The sequence below is a fragment of the Colobus angolensis genome, unplaced genomic scaffold, assembly GCF_000951035.1.
Source record: "Colobus angolensis palliatus isolate OR3802 unplaced genomic scaffold, Cang.pa_1.0 Scaffold37, whole genome shotgun sequence".
Classification (NCBI taxonomy): Eukaryota; Metazoa; Chordata; class Mammalia; order Primates; family Cercopithecidae; genus Colobus; species Colobus angolensis.
In genome coordinates, this window is record NW_012117043.1 from 4,063,133 (window position 1) to 4,089,347 (window position 26,215).

At 39.6% G+C, this 26,215-nt stretch overlaps 1 protein-coding gene across 1 annotated transcript in view; it reads right to left on the minus strand.

Moving 5' to 3' along the window:
- Positions 1 to 26,215, minus strand: part of VMP1 (vacuole membrane protein 1) — a 152,169-nt gene that overhangs the window by 119,128 nt on the left and 6,826 nt on the right. The window contains exons 2-5 of the mRNA XM_011953771.1: positions 9,614 to 9,715; positions 5,320 to 5,455; positions 3,414 to 3,504; positions 1,737 to 1,847 (exon numbers count right to left, since the gene is read on the minus strand). Coding sequence (XP_011809161.1) covers positions 1,737 to 1,847; positions 3,414 to 3,504; positions 5,320 to 5,455; positions 9,614 to 9,715 — 440 coding nt within the window. The remainder of the gene's footprint in view (positions 1 to 1,736; positions 1,848 to 3,413; positions 3,505 to 5,319; positions 5,456 to 9,613; positions 9,716 to 26,215) is intronic.

Sequence of the window (26,215 nt, forward strand, 5' to 3'; positions counted from 1 at the left end):
CGATCTCCTGACCTTGTGATCCGCCCGCCTCAGCCTCCCAAAGTGCTGGGATTACAGGCGTGAGCCACCGCGCCCAGCCAGAGCCATAATTTGAATCTCTTTTGACATTCAGCAGAATCTGCTATCTGGGTTGCTTTTCAGAGGCTTCCAAATTAATTAAATGCTGCAAATGAGTTTCTTAATCTGGTTTTCCCAAGGAATATGAGGACAGGTCTAGACATCAACAGAAAAGTATCCTGTAACCTGTAATTCCTTCTTTTCCTCTCTCCCTCAACCTCTACTAGTGAATGTAGTGTTATTCTACTATGAATGCAGTTATCAGAAAAATAGTGATATGGGTTAATTCCCTAGGATTTATGTCCCTGTTTGAGTTAAATCACCAAGCAAACATGAACATAATTCTGAAGTTCCAAGTTTTAAACTCCCATAAACTTGGAGAAATGATATAGATTAATTCCCAAAGCATTCGTTAGATCATTAATTCAGTACCTTTCTGAGGCAAGCAGACAATCATTCCTTAATACTTATCGTAGCTGCTTCAGAAATGAATTCATTATAGCACAGAGATTGCAAGTGCTTGTAGTGATGGATTTTATTCAGCAATGGGTACTGCTTGACACCCTTTCACCTGTTTTTCCCCAATGAAGATCAAACTGCTTTCAAATATGGAAGTGTTTTCAATTTATTATCTAGGGACAGCAACAGCATGAACGACCAAGGCACATGGGGCACGAAATTTAATGAGGCACTTACTCATCCATTCTGTATCTGCATGACCCTGAAAGTGCCTATTTATATTTTGTGCCCTTAGTATCTAACTCAACCTCTCCCTAGTTCTAGCTCTGACATTATTCCAGTATATTTGTGAATGTTCAAAGGAAAATTGATCTTCATTCTCTCTGATTTCAACTAGTAAAAGAATATTATTCAGAAGGGGCACTTTTTTTTTTTTTTTTTGAGACAGAGTCTCGCTCTGCTGCCCAGGCTGGAGTACAGTGGTGCGATCTTGGCTCACTGCAAGCTCCGCCTCCCGGGTTCACGTAATTCTCCTGCCTCAGCCTCCCGAGTAGCTGGGACTACAGGTACCCGCCACAATGTCCAGTTAATTTTTTGTATTTTTAGTAGAGACAGGGTTTCACCGTGTTAGCCAGGGTGGTCTTGATCTCCTGACCTCGTGATCTGCCCGCCTCAGCCTCCCAAAGTGCTGGGATTACAGGCGTGAGCCACCGTGCCCAGCCTAGAAGGGGCACTTTTTATACTTTGGTTCAAAGGGCTTAAGAAAGCATTTAGTTCTACATGTTAATACTCCATCAATTACATTCAATAAGAATACCAAAATACATATCCAAGTGTGTATATGATGTTAGAGGATGTAAGGGAAGACATCATTTCTCACATGGAATTTTGTATATTTAAATGGACTTCATTTATTAAAATAACAATTGCTTAAGCAATTAAATCTAGAAGGAAAAGAAAAACCTTCCAGGCTAAACTAATTTAAATAAACAACCTTATCTGCTTAACTGGGGTTTTCTCTTTACTTTTTAAATACTAACCCCAAAGGAAAAACAAAACAGAACTCTAAGTCAAACTTAAAGCACTGACTGGAAGATCAGAATGCTTACAAAACACAAAGGTAACTAAAACAAATCTTAGAATTTTTATTTCTGAAGTAAAAGCACCAATAAAAAGATAGGAAATCTCATTTTCGCTTATTAAAATAAAATTATTCTTACCAGGTAAAGCAGAAAGGTGTGTAGCCCTGTTCCAAGCCCAACAGAAGACAAAATTCCTAAGCCTATCCAGTAGGCATACAAAAGAAACTGTTTCTCTATACGTTGCACATACTGAAAAAAAGGGATGAGGTGAAAAACGTGAATTCTCTATACAGAAATGCGGTATTTATAAACTATCATCAAAATTAAATAAACCAACTAAAATAAGTTTCAAATAGGAAAAAACTAATACGATTAAAAACCCTTCAGGCCTAATTTGTTTAATATACAATGGCAAAGATGACAAAAAGATTCATCTAACTGGAATAAAGATCTTATTTCTAAACCTTTAATAAAAGCTTTGTTTCTAAACCTTTAAAGTCCTACTATTTACAGGACACAGGAAAAAGCAAATTATGAGTAAGATAATTTGAGGATATTTTAGATATATTTAAAATAAATGCTTTTAGAACTATAAAAACTTCTCTGTGATTGGCAGTAAACTGTTTTAAAATACCATTCTAGAGCCATTTCTGTGATTGGCGGTAAACTGCTTTAAAATACCATTCTAGAACCATTTCCTGTTAAAATACATTAATGTTTTGCTATTTTAACAAAAGAGGTTAACAAAGCATTCCATTTTCCCATCAGTAATGTTGTACTTGTAGACTACAGGCAAATGAACCTGTCTTTTTATACAAATAAAAAGTAATCATCAACTTTGGATGAGAGGCCTCCCTATTTGGATGGGTCACAAAAATATGTTAGAGAAAATAAGAAAACTTTGGCAGTGATTAACGGATTCAGGCTGCTGTAACTGAAAACCTTCAGGAAAGTTACATTTAAGTCTTTGAAGGTAGGGCCAGGCAGAGTGGCCTGTAATCCCAGCATTTTTGGAGGCCAAGGCAGGCAGATCACCTGAGGTCAGGAGTTTGAGACCAGCCTGGCCAACATGGTGAAACCCCATCTCTACAAAAGTACAAAAAAATTAGCTGGGTGTGGTGGCGGGCGCCTGTAATCCCAGCTACTTGGGAGGCTATGGCAGGAGAATCGCTTGAACCCAGGAGGCAGAGGTTGTAGTGAGCTTATATCGCGCCTCTGCACTCCAGCCTGGGTGACAGAGCGAGACTCTGTCTTAAAAAAAAAAAAAAAAAAAGCCGGGCGCGGTGGCTCAAGCCTGTAATCCCAGCACTTTGGGAGGCTGAGACGGGCGGATCACGAGGTCAGGAGATCGAGACCATCCTGGCTAACACGGTGAAACCCCGTCTCTACTAAAAATACAAAAAAAAAACTAGCCGGGCGAGGTGGTGGGCGCCTGTAGTCCCAGCTACTCCGGAGGCTGAGGCAGGAGAATGGCGTAAACCCGGGAGGCGGAGCTTGCAGTGAGCTGAGATCTGGCGACTGCACTCCAGCCCGGGCGACAGAGCAAGACTCCATCTCAAAAAAAAAAAAAAAAAAAAAAAAAAAAAATCTTTGAAGGTAAAATGAATCACATACACCAAATATAAATGCTCAGCAGCCATAAAACATCACAAGAATATTTTTAGTGTATGTCTTTAAAAGTAAAACGTTTGAGATACTAGTTATGAGATAATGTTGAGGGTAGAAATTCTATAAAACCCACATTCATCCCATTTGAAACTGGGATTAGAGAATTAGAATGTGCAAGACTAGAAACAGAACTGCTTGACCTCTCACCTGTTGATGCGCTCCTTCAACATAATACGTAGCTATAAGCACAGCAAGCAGCAGTAAAAAAGACACCACAATGCTTTGACGATGCCATAATCTTAAAAACAAATAAAAAAAGAGAAATATCTCACAGTCTCACTTTCAGCATTCATCATTCTCAAAACAATTTCTTGCTGAAGCAGTTAGGTTAACTAGCTCAGCTGGGCTGAGCTTTTTTCCTTAAACATCATGGCCTCTTGGAGGAACAGAAGGGGGTCAAGGGAAGACACACAGGCAGAGAACCCAAGTTCTTATTATAAACCTCATTGTAGCCTTTTCCTTACCCAAAGCCTGATCTTACTAAACCTCAACTTATAATATGGAGAAGCATTATAGTATAATAGAAAGAGCACTGGCCTTCAAGTCAGAGGACCTGGGTCAGAGACCCTTCATGTTGTACTTTGGGCCAGACACTTAACCGATCTGATTCTGTTTCTTGTTTTTAAAATCTTTATTTACTTATTTTTATTTATATTTTTGAGACAGAGTCTCACTCTGTTGCCCAGGCTGGGGTGCTGTGGTGTGACCTCAGTTCATTGCAAGCTCTGCCTCCCGGGTTCAAGCTATTCTCCTACCTCAGCCTCCCAAGTTGCTAGAACTACAGGCACACACCACCATGCCCAGATAATTTTTGTATTTTTAGTAGAGATGGGGTTTCACTATGCTGGCTAGGCTGGTCTCGAACTCCTGTCTTAGTGATCCACCTGCCTCGGCCCCTCAAAGTGCTAGGATTACAGCCGTGAGCCACCACGCCCGGCCTTTGTTTCTTTTTTTCAGAGACAGGGTCTTGCTGTCACCCAGGCTGGTGGGCAGTGGCATGATCTTGGCTCACTTCAACCTCCTGGGTTCAAATGATTCTCCTGCCTCAGCCTCCTGAGTAGCTGGGATTACAGGCGTGCACTACCATGATGGGCTAACTTTTTTTTTTTTTTTCTTTGAGACAGTCTCGCTCTGTTGCCCAGGCTGGAGTGTAGTGGTGCGATCTCAGTTCACTGCAACCTCTGCCTCCCACATTCAAGTGATCCTCCTGCCTCAGCCTCCTGAGTAGCTGGGACTACAGACACATGCCACCATGTCTGGCTAATTTTTGTATTTTTAGTAGAGATGGGATTTCACCATGTTGGCCAGGCTGGTCTCGAACTACTGACCTCAGGTGATCCACCCACCTCGGCCTCCCAAAGTGCTGGGATTACAGGCATGAGCCACTACTCCTGGCCTAAAATGTTTATAATGATATACTTGTTTTACCTTCTTTATGGAGTTGCCCTAAGGATCAAAATCAGCTGAAAATGTTACAAAATACTTTATAAACTCTTAGTACAATAAAAATGTTAAGATAATAGTACAGATAATAACTTGGAAGGGCATACAAGATAAGGCATGTAAAAGTTCAACTTGTTCTTTATGGTACTTGGAACAGGGCTTACAAGTGCTAAATTTAAAGACAGAACACATTTCCATGGCAGAGTCCTTTTTCATTGGCTCAAACTATCAGTAAAACTGCCACGTATGCTGAACCTTGTCCTGCTAAAGAATCAGTGTATCTAAATTACACAGGCCTGATTTCTCCTGACGGTAAAATCAGGAGAGAAAATAAACATCATATTTTTCAGTGCTCTCCATTGCAGATTCAACATGAAAACACAGTAGAAAACTGTGATAATCCAGTAAGCAAACAGCATATAGCAATGTCTTTCCCTAATCTATTTTTCTTCAACATAAAGAAAGAAGAATAAATATGTCCCTATGGTAATATTCTAAAGGTAATTAATCTATTTTGATGGAGTAGAGGGCAGAAAGTAAAAGATTACTGATTATTTTTTAAATGAGTAAATGAGGTGTATGCAAAAGGCAGTGGGAGAAGACCCTTTACTTTGAGGTCCATTCCTTCAAGATTACAAGGATTTCCAGAGAAAAATACTGCAAGGTAATCAGCGGCTGTCTCCACAGGACAATATTCTGCCTTTCTTCCCGCTCCCGCCTCTTCTTTTCGTTCACTGAAGAGGGGTCTGAAAAGCAATAGTGCAGAGATTAAAACAGAATTTCTAATATTTATGCTTATTCTCTTCAATCACTTTAGATGAAAAGAGTTTTGTTTATTTCCCAAATAACAACTAACAGCAAGTCCTAGAGTCTTATGAAATGGCAACTGGTAGTACCTATAATCTCAGTACTTTGGGAGGCTGAGGAGGGAGGATCACTTGAGCTCAGTAGTTCAAGACCAGCCTGGCTAACATGGTGAAACTCCGTCTCTACTAATAATACAAAAATTAGCAGGGCACGATGGTATGCGCCTGTAATCCCAGCTACTAGAGAGTCTGAAGCACAAGAATCCCTTGAACCTGGGAGGCAGAGGTTGCAGCGAACTGAGAGTGTGCCACTGCAGACCAGCCTGGGTGACAGAATGAGACTCTGGTCTCAAAAAAAAAAAAAAAAAAAAAAAAAGGGCAACTAGTCCAAACTCAGCATGGAAAGGAGATGAATCACAGTAGCTCCCCCTTATCCACAGTTTCAGTAACACATGGTCAACTATGGTCTGAAAATATTACATGGAAAATTCTGAAAATAAGCAATTCATAAGTTTTATTGTTTTAAATTTATTTTTATTTTTTTTAAGAGACAGAGTCTCCATTCTTTTGCCCAGGTTGGAATGCAGTGGCATAATCACAGCTCACTTTAATCTCCAACTCCTGGGGTCAAGTGATCCTCCCACCTCAGCCTCCCAAGTAGCTACGACTACAGGTGTGTACCACCACACTCAGCTAATATTTTTGGTTTTTGTGGAGACGCAGTCTCACTACTTTGCCTGGGCTCATCTGAAACTCCTAGCCTCAAACGATCCTCCCACTTTGGCCTCCCAAAGTGCTGGAATTACAGGTGTGAGCTACTGCAGCCAAGCCCCTAAGTTTTACATTGTATCTGTTCTGAGTAGTGTAATAAAATCTCACCAGTCCTGCTCCATCCAGCCCAAGACCTGATTCATCCCTTTATTTAGTACATCCTTGCTGTATATGTTACCCCATTACTATATACAGAACAACACAGTGTTTTTCCTACATCCACTAGGAGTCATGAAATGTATCCCTCATGGATAAGGGGGGCTACTATATTATAGTTGCCATTTCTTAAGGAGTGTTACCTAGAGAACAACTGAGGCAAAACCAACTCCCTGCCTTGATAAACATCAGAACCTTTTGTAGAGGATGTCCTAAAGAAATGGTACTGAAAATTCCAGCAGTTGAATTAGAGCTACAGATTTGGGGAAAATTACTGAAATAAGTCTAAATTGGTCCACCTTCTATGAAGGGCATTCTATCAACCTAGGATCATATTACAGAACAAAGTGGTTTAGATCACAAAATGCTGAGGCAAACTAGTTGGTTCTAAACCTGGCTCTGCCTTCTACTAGTAATTTGATGTTGGGAAGTTAGTTAATACTTTTGTGTCTCAGTTTTCTTTTCTGTAAAATGGGGATCACAATAGTACTTGTGTACACAAAGTACACAAAAGTACTGAAAATAGTACTTTTCAGGATCCTTGTAAGGATTAAATGAGATCATATATGTAAAGTTCTCAGAAGAGTTTAACACTTAGTAAGTGTCCAATTAAGGTTAGCTATTAATTGTTAGCTATTAATTACAAATTCAATTAATTTGTAATTAATTGAAATTACAAAATGCTTTTTGTAATGAGACAGGGTCTCATTCTGTTGCCCAGGCTGGGATGCACGTGGCAGCACGATCTCGGCTCACTGCAACCTCCACCTCCCTGGTTAAAGCGGTTCTCCTGCCTGAGCTTCCCGAGTAGCTGGGATCACAGGCATCTGCCACCACGCCCGGCTAGTTTTTTTGGTATTTTCAGTAGAGATGAGGTTTCACCATGTTGGCCAGGCTAGTTTCAAACTCCTGACCTCAAGTGATCCCCATCTTGGCCTCCCAAAGTGCTAGGATTACAGGTGTGAGCCACCATGCCCGGCACAAAATGCATATACACTGTAAGTTGGTAATTCCATTTCTAGGAATGATTGGGTATAACGTGAAATGACTTGTACAACTTTATTCACCGCAGCATTATTTGTATTAGCAAAAAATAATCAATAAGCTACATATTACCAATAGAGGACAGAAGAGTGATTAAAGTATGGCACACTCATTAAACGGAAAGAAAAACTAAGCAGTCATAATAAAAAACGCTTCTTTTTTTTTGAGACAGGGTCTTGCTCTGTCACCCAGCCTGGAGTGCAGTGGTGTGATCACAGCTCACTGCAGTCTTGTGGGCTCAAGCGATCCTCTCACCTTAGTTTTTCCAGTAGCTAGCTAGAACTTCAGGTGCATATGATCACATCCAGCAAATTTTTAAAATATTTTGTAGAGATGAGGTTTCCCTGTGTTGCCCGGGCTGGTCTCAAACTCCTGGGCTCAAGAGATCCTCGCGCCTTGGCCTCTCAAAGTGTTGGGATTATAGGCATGAATCACCACGCCCAGCCTAAGAATAAGTTTTTCATGTACAGTTATAGCACAATCTCTAAAATGTTTTTAATTTTTTTTTTTTTTTTTTTGAGACAGAGTCTCGCTCTGTCACCCAGGCTGGAGTGCAGTGGCGGGATCTCAGCTCACTGCAAGCTCCGCCTCCTGGGTTTACGCCATTCTCCTGCCTCAGCCTCCCGAGTAGCTGGGACTACAGGTGCTCGCCACCTCGCCCGGCTAGTTTTTTGTATTTTTTAGTAGAGAGGGGGTTTCACGGGGTTAGCCAGGATGGTCTCGATCTCCTGACCTCGTGATCTGCCCGTCTCGGCCTCCCAAAGTGCTGGGATTACAGGCTTGAGCCACCGCACCCGGCCCTAAAATGTTAAGTAAAAAATATATGGTACAAAAGAGTAAGTGTGACCTGCTAATGTTAATTTTAAATTCCAATGGGGTGAGCAGTAGAGGAAGAATATACAAACATATGTGCTCGCTAAAAAGAAAGAAAAAAATAGCACACAAAAGCTCCTAATGGGAAGACACTATGATGTATGCAATGCCCATCTTGGAATCCTGAAACTCTTGGTGAAATTGCCAAGTTTACTGATAACCAAAGTAACCCAAAAGTCAGATCAGTGCTGCAAAATGTCGTCCACAAGGCAATACGGTGATTAAAACAAACAAATGAGGCCGGGCATGGTGGCTCACGCCTGTAATCCCAGCACTTTGGGAGGCCAAGGCAAGTGGACCACCTGAGGTCAGGAGTTTACCCTGGCCAACGTGGTGAAACATCATCTCTACTAAAAATACAAAAATTGGCTGGGCGTGGTGGCGCATGCCTTTAATTCCAGCTACTCGGGAGGCTGAGGCAGGAGAACTGCTTGAACCCGGGAGGCGGAGGTTGCAGTGAGCCGAGAATGCACCATTACACTCCAGCCTGGTGACAGAGCGAGACTCCGTCTCAAAAAAACAAACAAACAAACAAATGAAAACTACTATTTCAGATAGCTTGCACTTCCTCTAAAAGAGGAGAATTGCTGTGAAAATACTGCCACACTAGAGTATTATTTGCAATGTGTTTGAGATGTCAAACAATTCAAAAGCTAAAAAAAAACAGCATGATTACTAGAAAAGAAAAACTTTTCTTTCATTTTCCTTTAAATGCATGAAGGAAAGTTTCTACTTAAATCATCCATATTAATAAAGGTCATCATTTTCAGTGAAACTGTATAAACAGGAGTCAAATACACTGAAATTTACCACAAATTCCAATTTGGCTAAAATACAAGTTTATTCATCTCAAACTATAATTTTAAAATAAATTTTTAAATGATATTCACATTCTAACTTTTTTGATAACTGTATACTTAAGAACAGTGTAGTAAGTTTATAATCTACTTCTAGAATTACAAAATAGCACAATAAAATTGAGCACTGAGCAAAGCCAAATAAACACTGACCATACCATAAGATTAACAAGTAATCTTGCACCTGGAACACTGTTTATGTGATTGTAGCCAGGCTGCTTCTGCCATCACTGTGAAAAATCACCTTACAGGCCCTGACTGACCCATAATTTAATTTACTAAGAAGATATTAATATAAGATTAAAAATACAAGAAGTAATATATCTCTATTTTATTCCAATGAAAACTATATCATTTAAACCCATAGCATTCCTCCCTCCAAACCATCAAAATTTACCTGTGAAATTTCCATTATGTTGTTCCTTGTTCATTGCTACACGTCTCTGGTCACAATTTTTTCCATTCTCTGCCATTTTATAGATCAGTAACTCTTGAGGAGCTAATACAGCAAAATAAAATCCAGCAATACGTTACAAACTTCTGCTGTGTAGCCATGACTGAATAAAACTGAATACAGGAATAACATCACAGTAATAACCCATACGATATGTATGACGTGTTTACACTTTTTTTCTTTTATAACCAAACTTTGAACAATTTATATAGATATTCCAATACAAATAGTAAAAATATAAAAGCCATATAGTTGTAAACCTTTTCCTAGTAGTTATTTCAGGTATTTTCCAGATTGAAATTTGGAGGTAATTTGTCCACAGAAGGAGGATATCAAGCACTAGCACCTCCAAATGTTAACACACTAGAAGGTCTAATATCTTTCTAATTTACAATTTAATATCATACTACTATGTACTCAGAATTAATCTTATCATTTTTATCTTTTTACCATTTTCTTTCATATTTCCTTTAACATTATTATAACAAAATAGAATATACTATGAAAGATGCTGCAAATGTTGATACATAAATCTAAGATCATAGACCAGTTTTTTTTTTTTTTTCGAGACGGAGTCTCGTTCTGTCGCGCAGGCTGGAGTGCAGTGGCCGATCTCAGCTCACTGCAAGCTCCGCCTCCCAGGTTTACGCCATTCTCCTGCCTCAGCCTCCCAAGCAGCTGGGACTATAGGCGCCTGCCACCTCGCCCGGCTAGTTTTGCTTTTTTTTTTTCGTATTTTTTAGTAGAGACGGGGTTTCGCCGTGTTAGCCAGGATGGTCTCAATCTCCTGACCTCGTGATCTGCCCATCTCGGCCTCCCAAAGTGCTGGGATTACAGGCTTGAGCCACCGCGCCCAGTCATAGACCAGTTTTATTTAGGAAACAATTCTACTGAATAAAATGATATGGGCAAAAAAAAAATTTTTTTTGAAATGTTTAAGATAGGGTAAGTGTACTTTATTTATAACATGCTTCATACTACAGATATCAGTGCTTCTACTTTAAATCACTGTAATACAACATATAAAAACCAGAATGCCTGTGATTGTATCATTCTTCAGGTGTTAGTAAAGCAAAACTTTCACTCAAAAAGTATATCACTTCAATCAAAGGCTAAAATGCTCAATAAAAGGCTAAAATGCTGAGTCCTTAATACAATATTAAATTCCCCTTGTCCAGACACTTATAAAAAGACAACTGGGGCCAGGTGCGGTGGCTCATGCCTATAATCCTAGCGCTTTGGGAGACCAAGGTGGTGTGATCGCTTGAGGTCAGGAGTTTGAGGTCAGTCTGGGCTACACAGTGAAATCTCATCTCTACGTATGATAAATAAAATAGCCAGGAGTGATGATCCATGCCTGTAGTTCTAGTTGCTCAGCTCAGGGGTTCAAGGCTACAGTGAGGTATGACTGTGCCACTGCATTATAGCCTGGGCAAGAGGGAGACCCTGCTTAAAAAAAAAAAAAAAAAAAGAAAGTGAAAATAAATACAACCCACAGGGGAAAGTATTCACAAATCACATATATTTCATAAGATGCATGTACCTGGACTGCAAACTCTTACAACTCAGTAATAAAAAGCAAATAATCCAATTAATAAACGGAGAGGAGCTGCACAGATATTTCTCCAAAGATAAACAAATCGTTAATAAGTACATAAAAAGATGTCTATCATCTTCAGCCATCAAGGAAATGCAAATTAAACCACAATGAGATACAATCTCATACCTGTTAGGATGGTTATAGTAAAAAAGACAGATAATAGGCTGGGTGCGGTGGCTCATACCTGTAATCCCAGCACTTTGGGAGGCCAAGGCAGGCGGATCATGAGGTCAGGAGCTCAAGACCAGCCTGGCCAAAATGGCGAAACCCCATCTCTACTAAAAATACAAAAATTAGCCTGGTGTGGTGGTGAGGACCTGTAACCCAGCTACTCGGGAGGCTGAGGCAGGAGAATCGCTTGAACCCCGGAGGCGGAGGTTGCAGTGAGCCGAGATTGTGCCATTGTACTCCAGCCTGGGCAATAAGAGCAAGACTCTGTCTCAAAAAAAAAAAAGACAGATAATAATTAATAACAAGTGTTAGTGAGGATGTAGAGAAATCGGAACTGCTGAAGGGAATGCAAGAGTTCAGCTGCTTTGGAAAACAATCTGTCAGCTCCTCCAAAGGTAAAATACAGTTATCATATGACTCAGCAATTCAGGAATGTTCATAGTGACACTGTCAACAGACAAAAGGTGTTAATTTTTTATTTTTATTTTTTTTGAGATGGAGTCTCACTCTGTCGCCCAGGCTGGAGTGCAATGGCGTGATCTCGGCTCACTGCAACCTCCGCCTCCTGAGTTCAAGCGATTCTCCTGCCTCAGCCTCCCGAGTAACTGGGTTACAGGTGCCCGCCACCATGCCTGGCTAATTTTTGTATTTTTAGTACAGACGGGGTTTCGCCATTTTGGGCAGGTTGGTCTTGAACTCCTGACCTTGTGATCCACCTGCCTCAGCCTCCCAAAGTTCTGGGATTACAGGAGTGAGTCACCGCACCCAGCCTATAACCCAAATGTCTTATGAACTGATGAACGGATATAGGAAATATGGTATATAGTATATCCAAACAATGAAATATTAATCAGCCATAAAAAGAAATAAAGTAGTAATACATACTACTGCATCAATGGAGTCTGAAAATATGCTAAGTGAAAGAAGTCAGTCACAAAAGACTACATGTAATGATTCCCATTTATATGAAATTTCCAGAATATGCATATCCATAACAACAGAAAGTAGCAAATTAGCTGGAGAAAGATGGGGAGTTGCTGCCAATGAGTTGTGAGTTTCTTTCTGGGGTGATAATGTTCTAAAATTGTTTTGATAGTTGCATAGATGTGAACATACTGTTTAAATGGGTGAATTATATGATATGTGAATTATGTTTCAATAAAGCTGTTTAAGAACAGTTACCAGCAGGAACTATCTGAACTTCCAAATATTCATAGGAAATATATGTTGTGAGTACATATGAATAATAATACATATGAAAAAGAATGGTATACTGTTCTACAAATCTCATTTATTCATTCATTCATTTAATTATGTTGCCCAGGCTGGTCTCGAACTCCTGGCCTGAAGTGATCCTCCTGCCTCGGCTTCCCAAAGTGGTAGGATTCCAGGCATGAGCCACTACCCAGGCTTGTCTATATTTAATAGAAGACCCAAGAGTATTAGGAGTATTCTCATGGCCAAGTGGCTCAAATTTTTATATTTTATGAGCAGATTCAGTGACAGTTTAGAATTCAAAGTCAGATATATGAGTCAGGGGGTTATATTATTAAGAAAGAAAACTCATGAAATCACTTGATAAGGTCTGTTTACCCATTCACTCAAAAAATATTAACTGAACACTCTGTATGTGCCAAGAGTCATGCTAGATTTATATTTAGCTGATGAGAATATGATATGGTCATGGGTCCAATCTTCCTGTAGTTTGATAGCTGGTGCTAATTTATTCCTTGACTAAACTATAATTATTGTAAATATTTTCAAAATTTATGCCTCATAAAGGAAAACAAGTGAAAGACTACAAAAATGATGGAAAAAAAAGCACACATTCATCTGTGTAATATTCTCCTTTTTAAGGTACAATCCATTTGTGGATACCTTTGTTTTGTTGTTTTCAATGCTGAATAAGCAAATAAACATATCAAGAAATAAAATAAAGGTTTCTATTAGTATAGATATCCTTAAGTAGACAATCATAAGATTTAAAATCTGAAAAATCTGGATTTGATCCCAGATTTGCCACTAACTAGCTGTGTGATCTTAAGCAAAGTTTCATTTTCTTTAGGCCTTGATTTTTTGGATTCACAAAATGAGGACAATAATTGCCACTTTCAAATGATTGATGTGTAGATGAAATAATCTATGTATGTATATATATGTTTGTTGATATGCATGCATGTGTGACTATAAATGCCAATACATCAAAAGGGTAGGAGGTAATAAACTTACAAAATGCCTAAACTAGAAAAACAACTTCACAGCACATGCCTCATTGTTACGGTATCTGTGATGCCAGTGTTGTTCATTCAGCTCTCATTTTAAAAGTTCTTGGGTCTCCAATGGGCACTGAGGATACAAATATGAATAGGATAAGGAGGTCCCTGTCCTCAAGAGGATCACAGTCTGGTAAAGAAGCCAAACGAACACAAGAAATCAATTATAACAGAATGGGATGAAATAGGCATTTAAATAAAATTAGATGAAAAAAAATGTTTTAGTTAGGTCTTAAGAGTCTAACAGGGCCAGGCACGATGGCTCACGCCTGTAATCCCAACAGTTTGGGAGGCCCAGGTGGGCGGATCACAAGGTCAGGAGATCGAGACCATCCTGGCTAACATGGCGAAACCCCGTCTCTACTAAAAATACAAAAAAAATCCAGGCGCGGTGGTGGGCGCCTATAGTCCCAACTACTTGGGAGGCTGAGGCAGGAGAATGGCATGAACCCACGAGGCAGAGCTTGCAGTGAGCCGAGATCGCACCACTGCACTCCAGCCTGGACGACAGAGCAAGAAAAAAAAAAAAAAAGAGTCTAACAGACTGGAGAAATTTGTAAATCTATCTAAACATCAGTTTTCTTAGTTTGTAAAACAGAGATAACATGACACACATCAGAGGGTTTAAACAAGGTAATGTACATAAAATACTAACATATTGCCTCACCTTTCATGTGACCTCAACATATACTAGCTATGATGAAGTCTATGAAGTAGAAAATATTGTGGGAGCTCAGAGGACAATATATTCAGACGAGTTCATAGAAGCTGAAATTTTGACTTTGCAAACTTAAGTCATACTTATGTGAAGATTCAGCAAAAAATATAATGTAGCTCAAGCAATTACAAAACAACAACAATAAAAACCAAAGATGTTAGAGCATCACAATACAATTACAAAATGGAAATCTATTTCACAAATCTGAATTTTATTAATAAAAAAATCAACTGAGGATGTTTGAAATTGAACCATATAAAAAAGTTAATGATTTTCCACCTGCCATTTAACTTGAAACTATACTTAAGTTCTGCAAATACTTAAAACTATGTGGGTTTGGCTGGTTGTGGTGGCTCATGAGTGTAATTCCAGCACTTTGGGAGGCTGAGGCGGGCAGATCACCTGAGGTCAGGAGTTCGAGACCAGCCTGGTCAACATGGCAAAACCCCATCTCTACTAAAAATACATAAATTAACTGGGTGTGGTGGCTTGCGCCTGTAATCCCAGCTATTCAGGAGGCTGAGGCAGGCGAATCACTTGAACCCAGGAGGTGGAGGTTGCAGTGAGCTGAGATCGCACCACTGCACTCCAGCCTGGGCAACAGAGCAGGACTCCATCTCAAGCAAAAAAAAAAAAAAAAACCTATGTGTGTTCATATTCAACCAAATCTTATAGGCAATATCTTTTAAAAATATTTTAAAGATATTTAAACATTTGTAAATATCTAAATATATGATGTTTACATATAAGATATTTAAGGATATTTAAGATATTTTAAAGCCAGCCATTCATCTCTATCACAGTAAGTAAAATTTATTTAATCTGTGATGAAAAGATAAACAGGGCACAATTGAACTCATTTGCCCCTATTTACTCTTTCCCATAGTGTCATTGTTTTACCCAAAACATTTTGGGTCTATGAGTGCATACTTATAACAATGGTATTGCACAATTATTTGAACGTTTTGTTTTTAAGCTATTGCAATAGTGGTTTTCATTTGAGCAAATAATGTGTTCTTACACAATGTGCTAAAAAAGAAGAGCATACTGACATTTCCTTCTCCAAAATTCTGTTTAGAAAACATAATAGTCTGAAATTTTGTTTTGTAAGAAATAACCCAGGGAATGAAGTTATTTTCATCAGTCTATTTCTTCACGAACAAAATAAATTCACAGTTTAAAAAACAACTTTTCGAAACCTTTTTGTCATTCCCAAAAGAAGGAAATATAGCGTAAGGCCAAACAAGAGGGCGGCTGTTTAAACAGTTAAGCTTAAAAAGAATCAAAATCCTTTTTTTTTTTTTGCATTTTGACCATTTAGGATGATTTAAAACCATCCCAAGTATGAAACAATCAAAATAAAAGAACCACTAGTGTTCTATTTAGAAACTATTTAGTTAAGCTTATAAAAATTTCAAAGCTTTTCTGTATTTTAACCATTTTGTAAAGGATTTTACATTTTTCCTTGCCTTTCAAAATTCCCTTGAAAACATCCTCAATTACTTTGCCTCTTCTTCCCCCAATCATACATACTGTAAAACTTTGCAAAAGTGCAATGCCTCCAGAATCCTCTGCATTCTTATGATCTGTCTAAGCAGCTGAACATAACTGAAGAAAATCACAGAATTACACAGCCACTTCAAATTCTTAATTCAACAAATATGTATCAATGGTCCATTATGTGCCAATTATTATTATTATCATTATTATTTTGAGACAGTCTCACTGTGTTGCCCAGGCTGGAATGCAGTGGCATGATCTCAGTTCACTGCAACCTCTGTTTCGTGGGTTCAAGTGATTCTCCTGTCTCAGCCTCCCAAGTAGCTGGGACTACAAGTACCCATCACCACGCCCGGCTAATTTTTGTATTTTTAGTAAAGATGGGGTTTTACTATGTTGGCCAGGCTGGTCTTAAACTCCTGACCTCGTGATCAACCCACCTCGGCCTCCCAAAGTGCCGGGATTACAGGCGTGAGCCACCGTGCCCCGCCTATTATTATTTTTGAGACAGAGTCTCACTCTGTTTCGCAGGCTGGCGTGCAATAGCACAACATTGCACGATCTCAGTTCACTGCAACCTCCGCCTCCTGGGTTCAAACAATCCTCCTGCCTCAGCTTCCTAAGTAGCTGGGACTACATGTGTGCACCACCGTGACAGGCTAATTTTTATAGAGATGGGGTTTCACCATGTTGTCCAGGCTGGTCTCAAACTCCTGGGCTCAAGTGATCCGCCCACCTCAGCCTCCCAAAGTACTGGGATTAAAGGCTTGAGCCACTGTACCCAGCCCAGTTATTAAGATGCCAAATCTCAAACCTAAAATTGATGATTCCTGCTAATAATCTTTTTTTTTTTACTTTGACAATATTTCATTCTTTGTTCTTGCTCCTAAAATGTTTTACCCTCCTTTTTCCTTTCTTATTTTCAGACGCTAACTTTTTTTTTAGACAGGGTCTCACTCTGTCCCCTGGGCTGCAGTGCAGTAGTGCAATAATGGCTTACTGCTCCCTCGACCTCCTGGGTTCAAGTGATCCTCCCACTTCAGCCTCCCGAGCAGCTGGAACTACAGGAACATGCCACCATGTCAAGCTAATTTTTGCATTTTTTTTGTAGAGACTGGGTTTCCTCATGTTGCCCAGGCTGGTCTTGAACTCCTGGGCTCAAGTGATCCCCTAGCCTTGGCCTCCCAAAGTGCTGGGATTACAGGTATGAACCGTGTCCAGCCCTGTTACATTTTTTTAAACAACAAAAGCAGTGAGAGAATTCGCCAATCCCACTACTACTAAGCCTACTAAAATATTTACACTTCACCCATGTCAGCATTCTTTCTCTCTTTATGACTTGGCAGTGTCCTCTACTTACCAAAGGCCATTATGTCAATATATATATCATTCCCTTCCTCCTTCTCAGGGACTTTACTCCTTCTGTTCTCACTGTGTAATCAATCTTTACCCCTTTATTCTCACCTGAAAATAAGCATTATTCAGTATTTCCCATTTTTCATTCCTCCTTCATAAACAGTTCTCAAAACAGTTGCCTACATACAGTCTCCACTTACTCATCACTATATTTCTGCCTGATCCATTGTGGTATGACTTCTGCCCCGACAAATAAAAATAAATTGCTTTTGTGAAGATTACCGATTACCTCCATTTGCCAAATCCAAAGGACACATCTTACTGAACCTCTTACCTTCACTGAACACAAGTATCCACTCCCTATTTCTTGAAATACTTTCATTTTTCTTCCTATTTCTCTGACGGTTCCCCCTGCTCTATGTCCTGGGGTTCTTCAAAGCCTGGTCCTAGATTCCTTTTTGTATTCCCTTTATACTCTCTCCCTAATGATGTCATCTATTTACTCAGCCTTAAATACCCTCTACATACTGACAATTCTTTCTTTCAAAGGCAAAATGATGTTGCGATACTGCTTTATGAAAGTGCTTTATGAATATGCTGTAAGAATAATTAGAATCACAGAAGGAACCTTAGAGAGTATCAAGCCTATTCTACTTATTCACAGATAAACATCTCAGAGGTAAGTGACTTGTATAATGTCACAGAACAAGTTAGTGGCAAACCTGGAGGCAGGACCCAGATACAACGGTCATCTTAGGAGTACACTGACCTATTGGGAAGACAACCCCACCCTCCAAGCTAAATCAAAAATTATTTTTCTGAGAATATTGAAAGGGACAAGCTCAATCTAAAAAAGTGAGGTAACATAAGAGCTGGCCCTAAAATGTGATTTAGAAGTTAAAGACTCAAATCTTTTTTCTTGAGATAGTCTTTCTCTGTCACCCAGGCTGGCGTGCAGTGGAGCAATCACAGCTCACTGCAACCTCCACCTTCAGTGGAGCAATCAGAGCTCACTGCAACATCTGCCTTCCAGGTTCAAGCCATTCTCCTGCCTCAGTCTACCCAGTAGCTGGGATTACAGGCATGCAACCCCATGCCCGGCTAATTTTTTTGTATTTTTTAGTAGAGACGGGGTGTCACCATGTTGGTCACGCTGGTCTTGAACTCCTGACCTCAGGCAATCCGCTAGCCTCGGCCTCCCAAAGTGTTGGGGTTACAGGCATAAGCCACTGTGCCTGGCCTAAGACTCAAATCTAATCAAAATGGGAGTACAGGTTGCTGTAGGTTTTTTATGTTATACTGGGGGGCATTATTAGGCTGGATTCATAACCATAAAATTATTAACTAAACTGCCTGAAAAAAATAATTTAAGGGGACTGGTTTTATGATAAAAGAGAAGTTAAACAAAACAAAATGGTAACTCTATCTCCAGCACAGTGCAGCGGAAGTTAGCCTATAAATCTTGTATCTATTGGGGCACACAGCATGATTATCAAGGCCTTTGATCATCTCACCATCCATCTTTGAATTCATGCTCCCAAATAGTATTTTGTGTATAATCTGACTTCTCATGCCAACTGGCTATAAGGAGAGTATATGCTTGCAATGGGCTGAATTGTGCCCCCTCAAATTCATATGGTGAAGTCCTAATACTCATGTGACTATAATTTGGAGATACTGCCTTTAAGAAGCTAACCAAGGTTAAATGAGGTAATAAGGGTGGTACCCTAATAAGGACTCATGTCCTTATTGGAAGAAGTACCAGACAGTTTTCTCTTCTACCTGGACACAGAGGAAAGACTATGTAAGGACACAGAGAGAAGGTGGCTGTCTGTAAGCCGGGAAGAGAGTCCTCACCAGAAATAAACCCTGCTGGCACCTTGATCTTGGACTTGCAGCCTACAAAACTGGGAGAAAAACAATTTCTGTTGTTTAAACCATCCGATCTGTGGTATTCTGTCATGACAACCCTAGCAGAGCAATACAATGATGATTAGTATAAATAAGGGTATCCAGACTGCAGAATAGTTTTGTTTGTTTTGTTTTGTTTTTTTTGTAGAGACAGAGTCTCACTATGTTACCCAGAGTGATCTTCTGGGTACCAAATGATCCTCCTGTCTCGGCCTCCCAAAGTGCTAGGATTACAGGTGAGAGCCATCTTGTCTAGCTAGACTACCTTTTATCCAGAAAAACCTGATGTATTTTACCGCATGTGTCTTCAAACTGCAACAGTGACTAATCTAGCATCAACATACCCTGTTAATCTTACTTATTATCATCTTCATCATGACCCATTTTATAGGGAAAAGGGAAAACTTGGTGGCTGAAAGCTGCCAATATGTCCTGACTTACTAGTTATATGATTTTAGGTTAAATAATTTGCATTTGTGCATATTTGTAAAATATCTCCATCCTTATTTTTCTTTTTTGAGATGGAGTTTTGCTCTTGTTGCCCAGGCTGGAGTGCAATGGCGTGATCATGGCTCACTGCAACCTCAGCCTCCTGAGTTCAAGCGATTCTCCTGCCTCAGCCTCCCGAGTAGCTGGAATTACAGGTGTGTGCCACCACACCCAGTTACTTTTTGTATTTTTAGTAGAGACAGGGTTTCACCATGTTGGCCAGGCGGGTCTCAAACTCTTGACCTTAGGTGATCTACCCACCTTGGACTCCCAAAGTGCTGGGATTACAGGTATGAGCCACTGTGCCCAGCCCCCATCCCTATTTTTATGTCATCCTTAAATGTTTTTGTTTTGCTTTGGGGGATTCTCAACAAGTTAGTTTCTCTACTTTAAGATAATTTTTTTTTTGAGACAGAGTTTCACTCTTGTTGCCCAGGCTTGAGTGCAATGGCACAATTTCGGCTCACTGCAACCTCTGCTTCCCAGATTCAAGTGATTCTCCTGTCTCAGCCTCCCAAGTAGCTGGGATTACAGACGTCTGCCACCACGCCCGGCTAATTTTTTGTATTTAGTAGAGATGGGGTTTCACCATGTTGGTCAGGCTGGTCTGGAACTCCTGACCTCTCAGGTGATCCACCCGCCTCAGCTTCCCAAAGTGCTGGGATTACAGGTGTGAGCCACCACGCCCAGCCAAGATAAATTATATATAAGTACACTACACAGTGACTGGCACATAGCAGTCACTTAATGTTAGTTTCTCCATGCTCTTTAATATTTTTAATGGAGTATCATACCCATTAATCTCCATGCTTCTTGAATGTCACAATTTTTCCAAAAAAATCATGGTAAATGCTGCCCTGAGTATTCACTTACAGGTACTTCCTTTCCATATTAGTATGCTACAGAAAAGCCTATGTAACTGGTTTCCACAGACTACATAACAGAAGTAGCCACAGATTTAGAACAATCTTAGCTTGTGTTGTATAACAAAAATGAATTATTCTTCATCAATCTAAACATCTTGAAATGTACTATAAGGATAATCCATCAAAAATTATTATGAGGTAAAAGGGTTCTAGTCTATCCACATAGCTAAAGTAAGATGAAATAATCATTTTTAAGGAGAGCCACTTTTCAAAATTCAATCAAATAGCACTAATTTTTAAAATCTGTGATGATAGAATGTCAGTGAGATTCCTAGATGTAGGAGTAAATCCAAGTATTTCTAGTCTGTTTAAAATGTTGAAATGTCCTCAAACAGAAATCTAACACATATTCTTGACCTTCAGTGGCATCTACTTTGCACCGAGTGCACGTTTGTAATTTAGTTTTGTTTGTAAGAATGAAGTTGCTGAAACAAATCTTATAGGTCTGTGGATGGGGTTGAGAAGACAGAAACCGGGCAGAAGCATAACACAAACATCAAATAATTTTCATTTTGAACACTTACATAGATACAAGAAATGTATTAAAAGAGTGTAACAGACCTTAACTGAAGCTGAAGCATTTAAAACAGAGTTAAATTAAATGTGGGTTTTTTTTTGTTTCCTGCAGAAGTGCTTAGAAAACACTGCAAAAATCAGCTCACAAAGGTTCTTTGTAGGCTGTATATCCAGTGCTAAGACTATAATACTCCATTCATTTTAAACATTAGCCACACTTGTAATACAAAAACAATGTGCAAGTAAATTACTGAGAGTCCCCCCCGAGGAAAACAAAAACCATTTATGGATAACATGATAAAAGCATCTCCCTGAGTAATATAAGAGTTATTGGAAAAGTTAACAACGTAGAAAAGGAAAAGAAAGTGAGGGTAACAGAACCATTGATTTTCATTTTCTTAGCAACATAATTCCAAAATAAAACGAACATACTTCCTTTAAAAAAAATCATCTATCCAGATGAATTTTACTTTCTCAAATAAAAAATTATGTCAGTGTGCTCAATAAAACACATTGTTCTTTATACAAGGCACACAAAGACAGCCAATAAGTATTATGCTTCTCAGTAACCTTTCTTGCTTTCAGAAGTATCTATATTTTTTGTTGTTTGTTTGTTTTGTGACAGGGTCTTCCTCTGTCACCCAGGCTAGAGTGCAGTAGCACGGTCACAGGTCACCACAGGCTGGAACTCGGGCTCAAGCGATGCTCTGGCCTCAACCTCCAGAAGTATCTTTTCTTAATTGGATTAGACTACTCCAAAATAGCTGTAGATTTCCCTAAAACTGTTAAGATTAAGGAACTGTGACTTACTTTTGGAAACAAAATAATCTGAGTAATATATCTCTACAAATGAGGCTTTGATACAGTTTTCCACTTGTGCAGGGGTATAAAGCCAAAGATAATTCAAATAGAACGTACAATATCAGAATAACTATCAGATCATCTGACACTCTGAATCAGATAACAGTATCTACCATGTGGGTGTTCCAGTTAAACAACATGTACTGTGAAAATTCATAATGATGTGAATTGGAATATATGAAAAAAATTTATTGAATCTTTTTCAACTTTCTAAGGTCTTGGGGAGGGCTGGGCATGATGGCTCACACCTGTAATAATCCTATCGTTTTGGGAGGCCGACAAAGGAAGATCATTTGAGGCCAGGAGGTCCAGACCAGCCTGGGAAACATAGTGAGACCCCATCTCTTAAAAGAAAAACAAAACAAAACAAAACAACAATTAGCCAGGTGTGGTGGTATGTGCGTATAGTCCCAGGTACTTGGGAGGCTGAGGCCAGAGGACTGCCTGAGTCCAGAAGTTTGAGGTTGCAGTGAGCTATGATTGTGGCACTGCACCTCAACCTGGGCGATAGAGTAAGACCGTGTTAAAAGAAAAGAAAGGAGGGAGGGAGGAAGTGAGGGAGGGAGGGAAGCAAAGAGGGAAGTCAGTCAGTCTTGGGGAATTAGACAAATTAAAATGCCAAATTAGGATACAATTTAAAAGCATTCAGAATCTCCATAAATCTCCCAATAATGGATCAGCAGGTTATGAGGGTACATATTTCTGGAGTAAAAAGTTCCTCAACTTAAATCTAGTGATGTATAAAATACACTCAACTCATCACAGGTTTCTAATTGCTGAAAAACTAGAAACTGTCCTGGGTCTAATTTTTTTTTTTTCCTTTTAAAAACAAAGTCTCGCTCTGCTCTATCACCCAGGCTGGAGTGCAGTGGTGCCATCTCGGCTTACCACAACCTCCACCTCCCAGGTTCAAGTAATTCTCCTGTTTCAGCCTCCAGAGTAGCTGGGATTACAGGCACACACCACCATGCCCAGCTAATTTTTGTATTTTTAGTAGAGACAGGGTTTCTCCATGTTGGCCAGGCTGTTATCAAATGCCTAACCTCAGGTGATCTGCCTGCCTTGGCCTCCCAAAGTGTTGGGATTACAGGCATGAGCCACTGTGCCAGAGGTGGGAAGTAGGAGGATCATTTGAGGCCAGGAGTTCGAGACCAGACTGGCCAACATTGTGGAACCCTGTCCGTACTAAAAATACAAAAGTTAGCCGGTAGTGGTGGTACAGGCCTGTAGTCCCTGCTTCTTGGGAGGCTGAAGCACAAGAATCACTTGAGCCTGGGAGGTGGAGGTTGCAGTAAGCACAGCTGGCGCCACTGTGCTCCCGCCTAGGTGACAGAGCAAGAGTCTGTCTCAAAAATAAATAAATAAATAAATTAGAAAAAGAAAAATCCCATTTCTCATTTTTTCTTAATCTACTTCTACATGTTCATGCAGTTCTTCATTACTAATGCAATCTTAGCAAAACATTTTCATCAAAAAGGTGGTGGACTAACAGTAAGGTCAAGAATTAAGATAATGAAGGAATACCAGACTAGAGCTGGGAGATTTGGCTAACTGTGAGACCTTGGTATTGTCACTTCACATGCCTGATTCTCTTTTTCCTCATTCAATTATTAGACACATGGAGTCAATGAGTGCCATAATTTCCTTTCTAATTGTAAAAAAAATTCCAACTAGCACAAGAGTAGAGTTTTGGATGTATGTAATAATAACTACTTATGTATAGCGATTTATAGTTTAAAAATAGTTAACAAACATAATGCTAACAGCCGTCTGTAAGGGACAGTTATTTTTATCCTTGTTTTTTTACAAATGAGAAACTGAGTGCTCCAAGGGCCCCAAATAGCAAGTCGGCAGCATATAAATGTCAAAGCAGGAGTTCAATCTCGCTTGTCCAAGTCCAAATTCCATAGTTCTTCTACTATACAAAACAGTCCAGTGAGAAGATTTTCAGTGGTCACTGAGGAATTCCAGAGTCACACACATATGCACACAAGATAAAAAAACACTCCCAGAAGTTTAGCTTGTCCTAGTATTTTCAAATGTTTCCCATTACTAGAATTAACAGAACACTCATCCCTATTGATTCTTTGGGATGAATGTTCTTAACAAGTCAGTTAACACTTAAACTGACTATCTATGAAACTCAGATAATATCTATGAAACTCCCTACTTTACTGTCCTTAAATACCTGGGACATTTACACTTGTGTAACTGGGGTGAAAATACTCTCACTGGACTGTCGTGTACAGTAAAGTAGAAGAACTACCGAATTTGGACTTGGAAAAGCCTGGGTGAACATCTGCTCTGACATTTATATCCTCTATTCTTTCTATTCTAAAGCAACACCACTGTAGGAATACGGAACTTTTTCATGAGCCACACTTATGATTGAGCTAAGAAACAAGTCTCAAAAAACTGCTAAGAATGGGCATTATAAATGGCAATCTCTGATAAGCCAGAAATTATGTCAATCTTTAGTACACACACACACAAAAAGAAATAAAAAATTTCTAGGTAGTTAGAAGTTAATGCACACAGTCCTAAATAACATAGGTCAAAATAAAAGAAAATTTTTAAATGTTCAGAACTACTAGAAGAAAGTGAATTTAGCAAGGTCACAGGATAAAAGATCACAACGAATACTTTCTGCTACATACTTGGAATAAAAACTGGACTATTATATACTTGGAATATTTTTTTGAAATTTCAGGTTCAGTAACATCTGAAAATATAAAATATTTAGAGACAAATTTAACAAAATATAAGCAAAATCTAAAAAGAAATAAAGAAAGAATAAATTATACAGAGCCTAAATAAATGATTAGCATGTTTTGTTGATTGTTTGGAAGACTCAATATTGTTACTATGCCAATTTCCCCGATATGGTTTGGCTCCGTGTCCCCGCCTAAATTGTAATACCGATGTGCCCAAGGAGGGTCCTGTAATCCCCGCATGTGGAGGGAGGGAGGTGGTTGGATCATGGGGGTGGTCTCCCCCATGCTGTTCTCATGACAGTGAGTGAGTTCTCATGAGATCTGATGGTTATGCGTTTGACAGTTCCTCCTTCACATTCTTCTCTCTTCTGCTGCCTTGTGAAGAAGGTTACTGTTTCCCCCTTCCACCATGATTGTAAGTTTCCTGAGGCCTTCTCAGCCATATAGAACTGTGAGTCAATTAAACCTCTCTCCTTTACAAAGTACCCAGTCTCAAGTAGTATCTTCATAGCACTGTGAAAACACACTAATACATCCCCCAAAGTGATGTATAGCCTTAATAAAGATCAATCAAATTCAAGCAAGTTTTATAAAAAGAGCAATTCAAATTTTTACAGAAATGCAAAAACTTAAAGTAGCAAACACAATTGGGATAAAGAACAAAGTTAAAGGACTTGCACAAACTGATGTCAACAATTACTGTAAATCTACAGTAATCATGACAGTATAGTATTGGTAAAAGGATAGTTAGAAGCCAATGGAAAAGAACAGAGAATACAGAAATAGGCTGGGCACAGTGGTTCCTGCTTGTAATCCTGGCACATCGGGATGCCAGGTGAGAGGATCACCTGAGTCCCAGAGTTCAAGACCAGCCTGGGCAACATAACAAGACCCCATCCCTACCAAAAAATTTTAAAAATTACTCCTGTGTGGTGGCATGCACCTCATGGTATCTGTGGTCCCAGATACTCAGGAGGCTGAGGTGAGAGGATTGCTTGAGCCTAGGAGGTCAAGGCTGCAGAGAGCCGTGATCATGCCACTGCAATCTAACAATCTAGCCTGGGTGACAGAGATCCTGGCTCAAAGCCCTCTCCCCGCACTGCTCCCACGCCCCCAAAAAAACCCAAGAACAACTTTCATGTGCTTTAAAATAATTACATATATACATGTGAAAAAAGTGAAAAACCTTGCTCCCCACTCTCCCTGCTAGATGTAACCATTTTTATTAGTTTTGTGTATCTGACCTTTCTTTTTTCAAAGACTCTTGTTATGGTGTGAGTACGTGCCCCCTCCAAAACTCATGTTAAAATTTAACCCCTGGCCGGGCGCGGTGGCTCAAGCCTGTAATCCCAGCACTTTGGGAGGCCGAGACGGGCGGATCATGAGGTCAGGAGATCGAGACCATCCTGGCTAACACGGTGAAACCCCGTCTCTACTAAAAAATATAAAAAAACTAGCCGGGCGTGGTGGCGGGCGCCTGTAGTCCCAGCTACTCGGGAGGCTGAGGCAG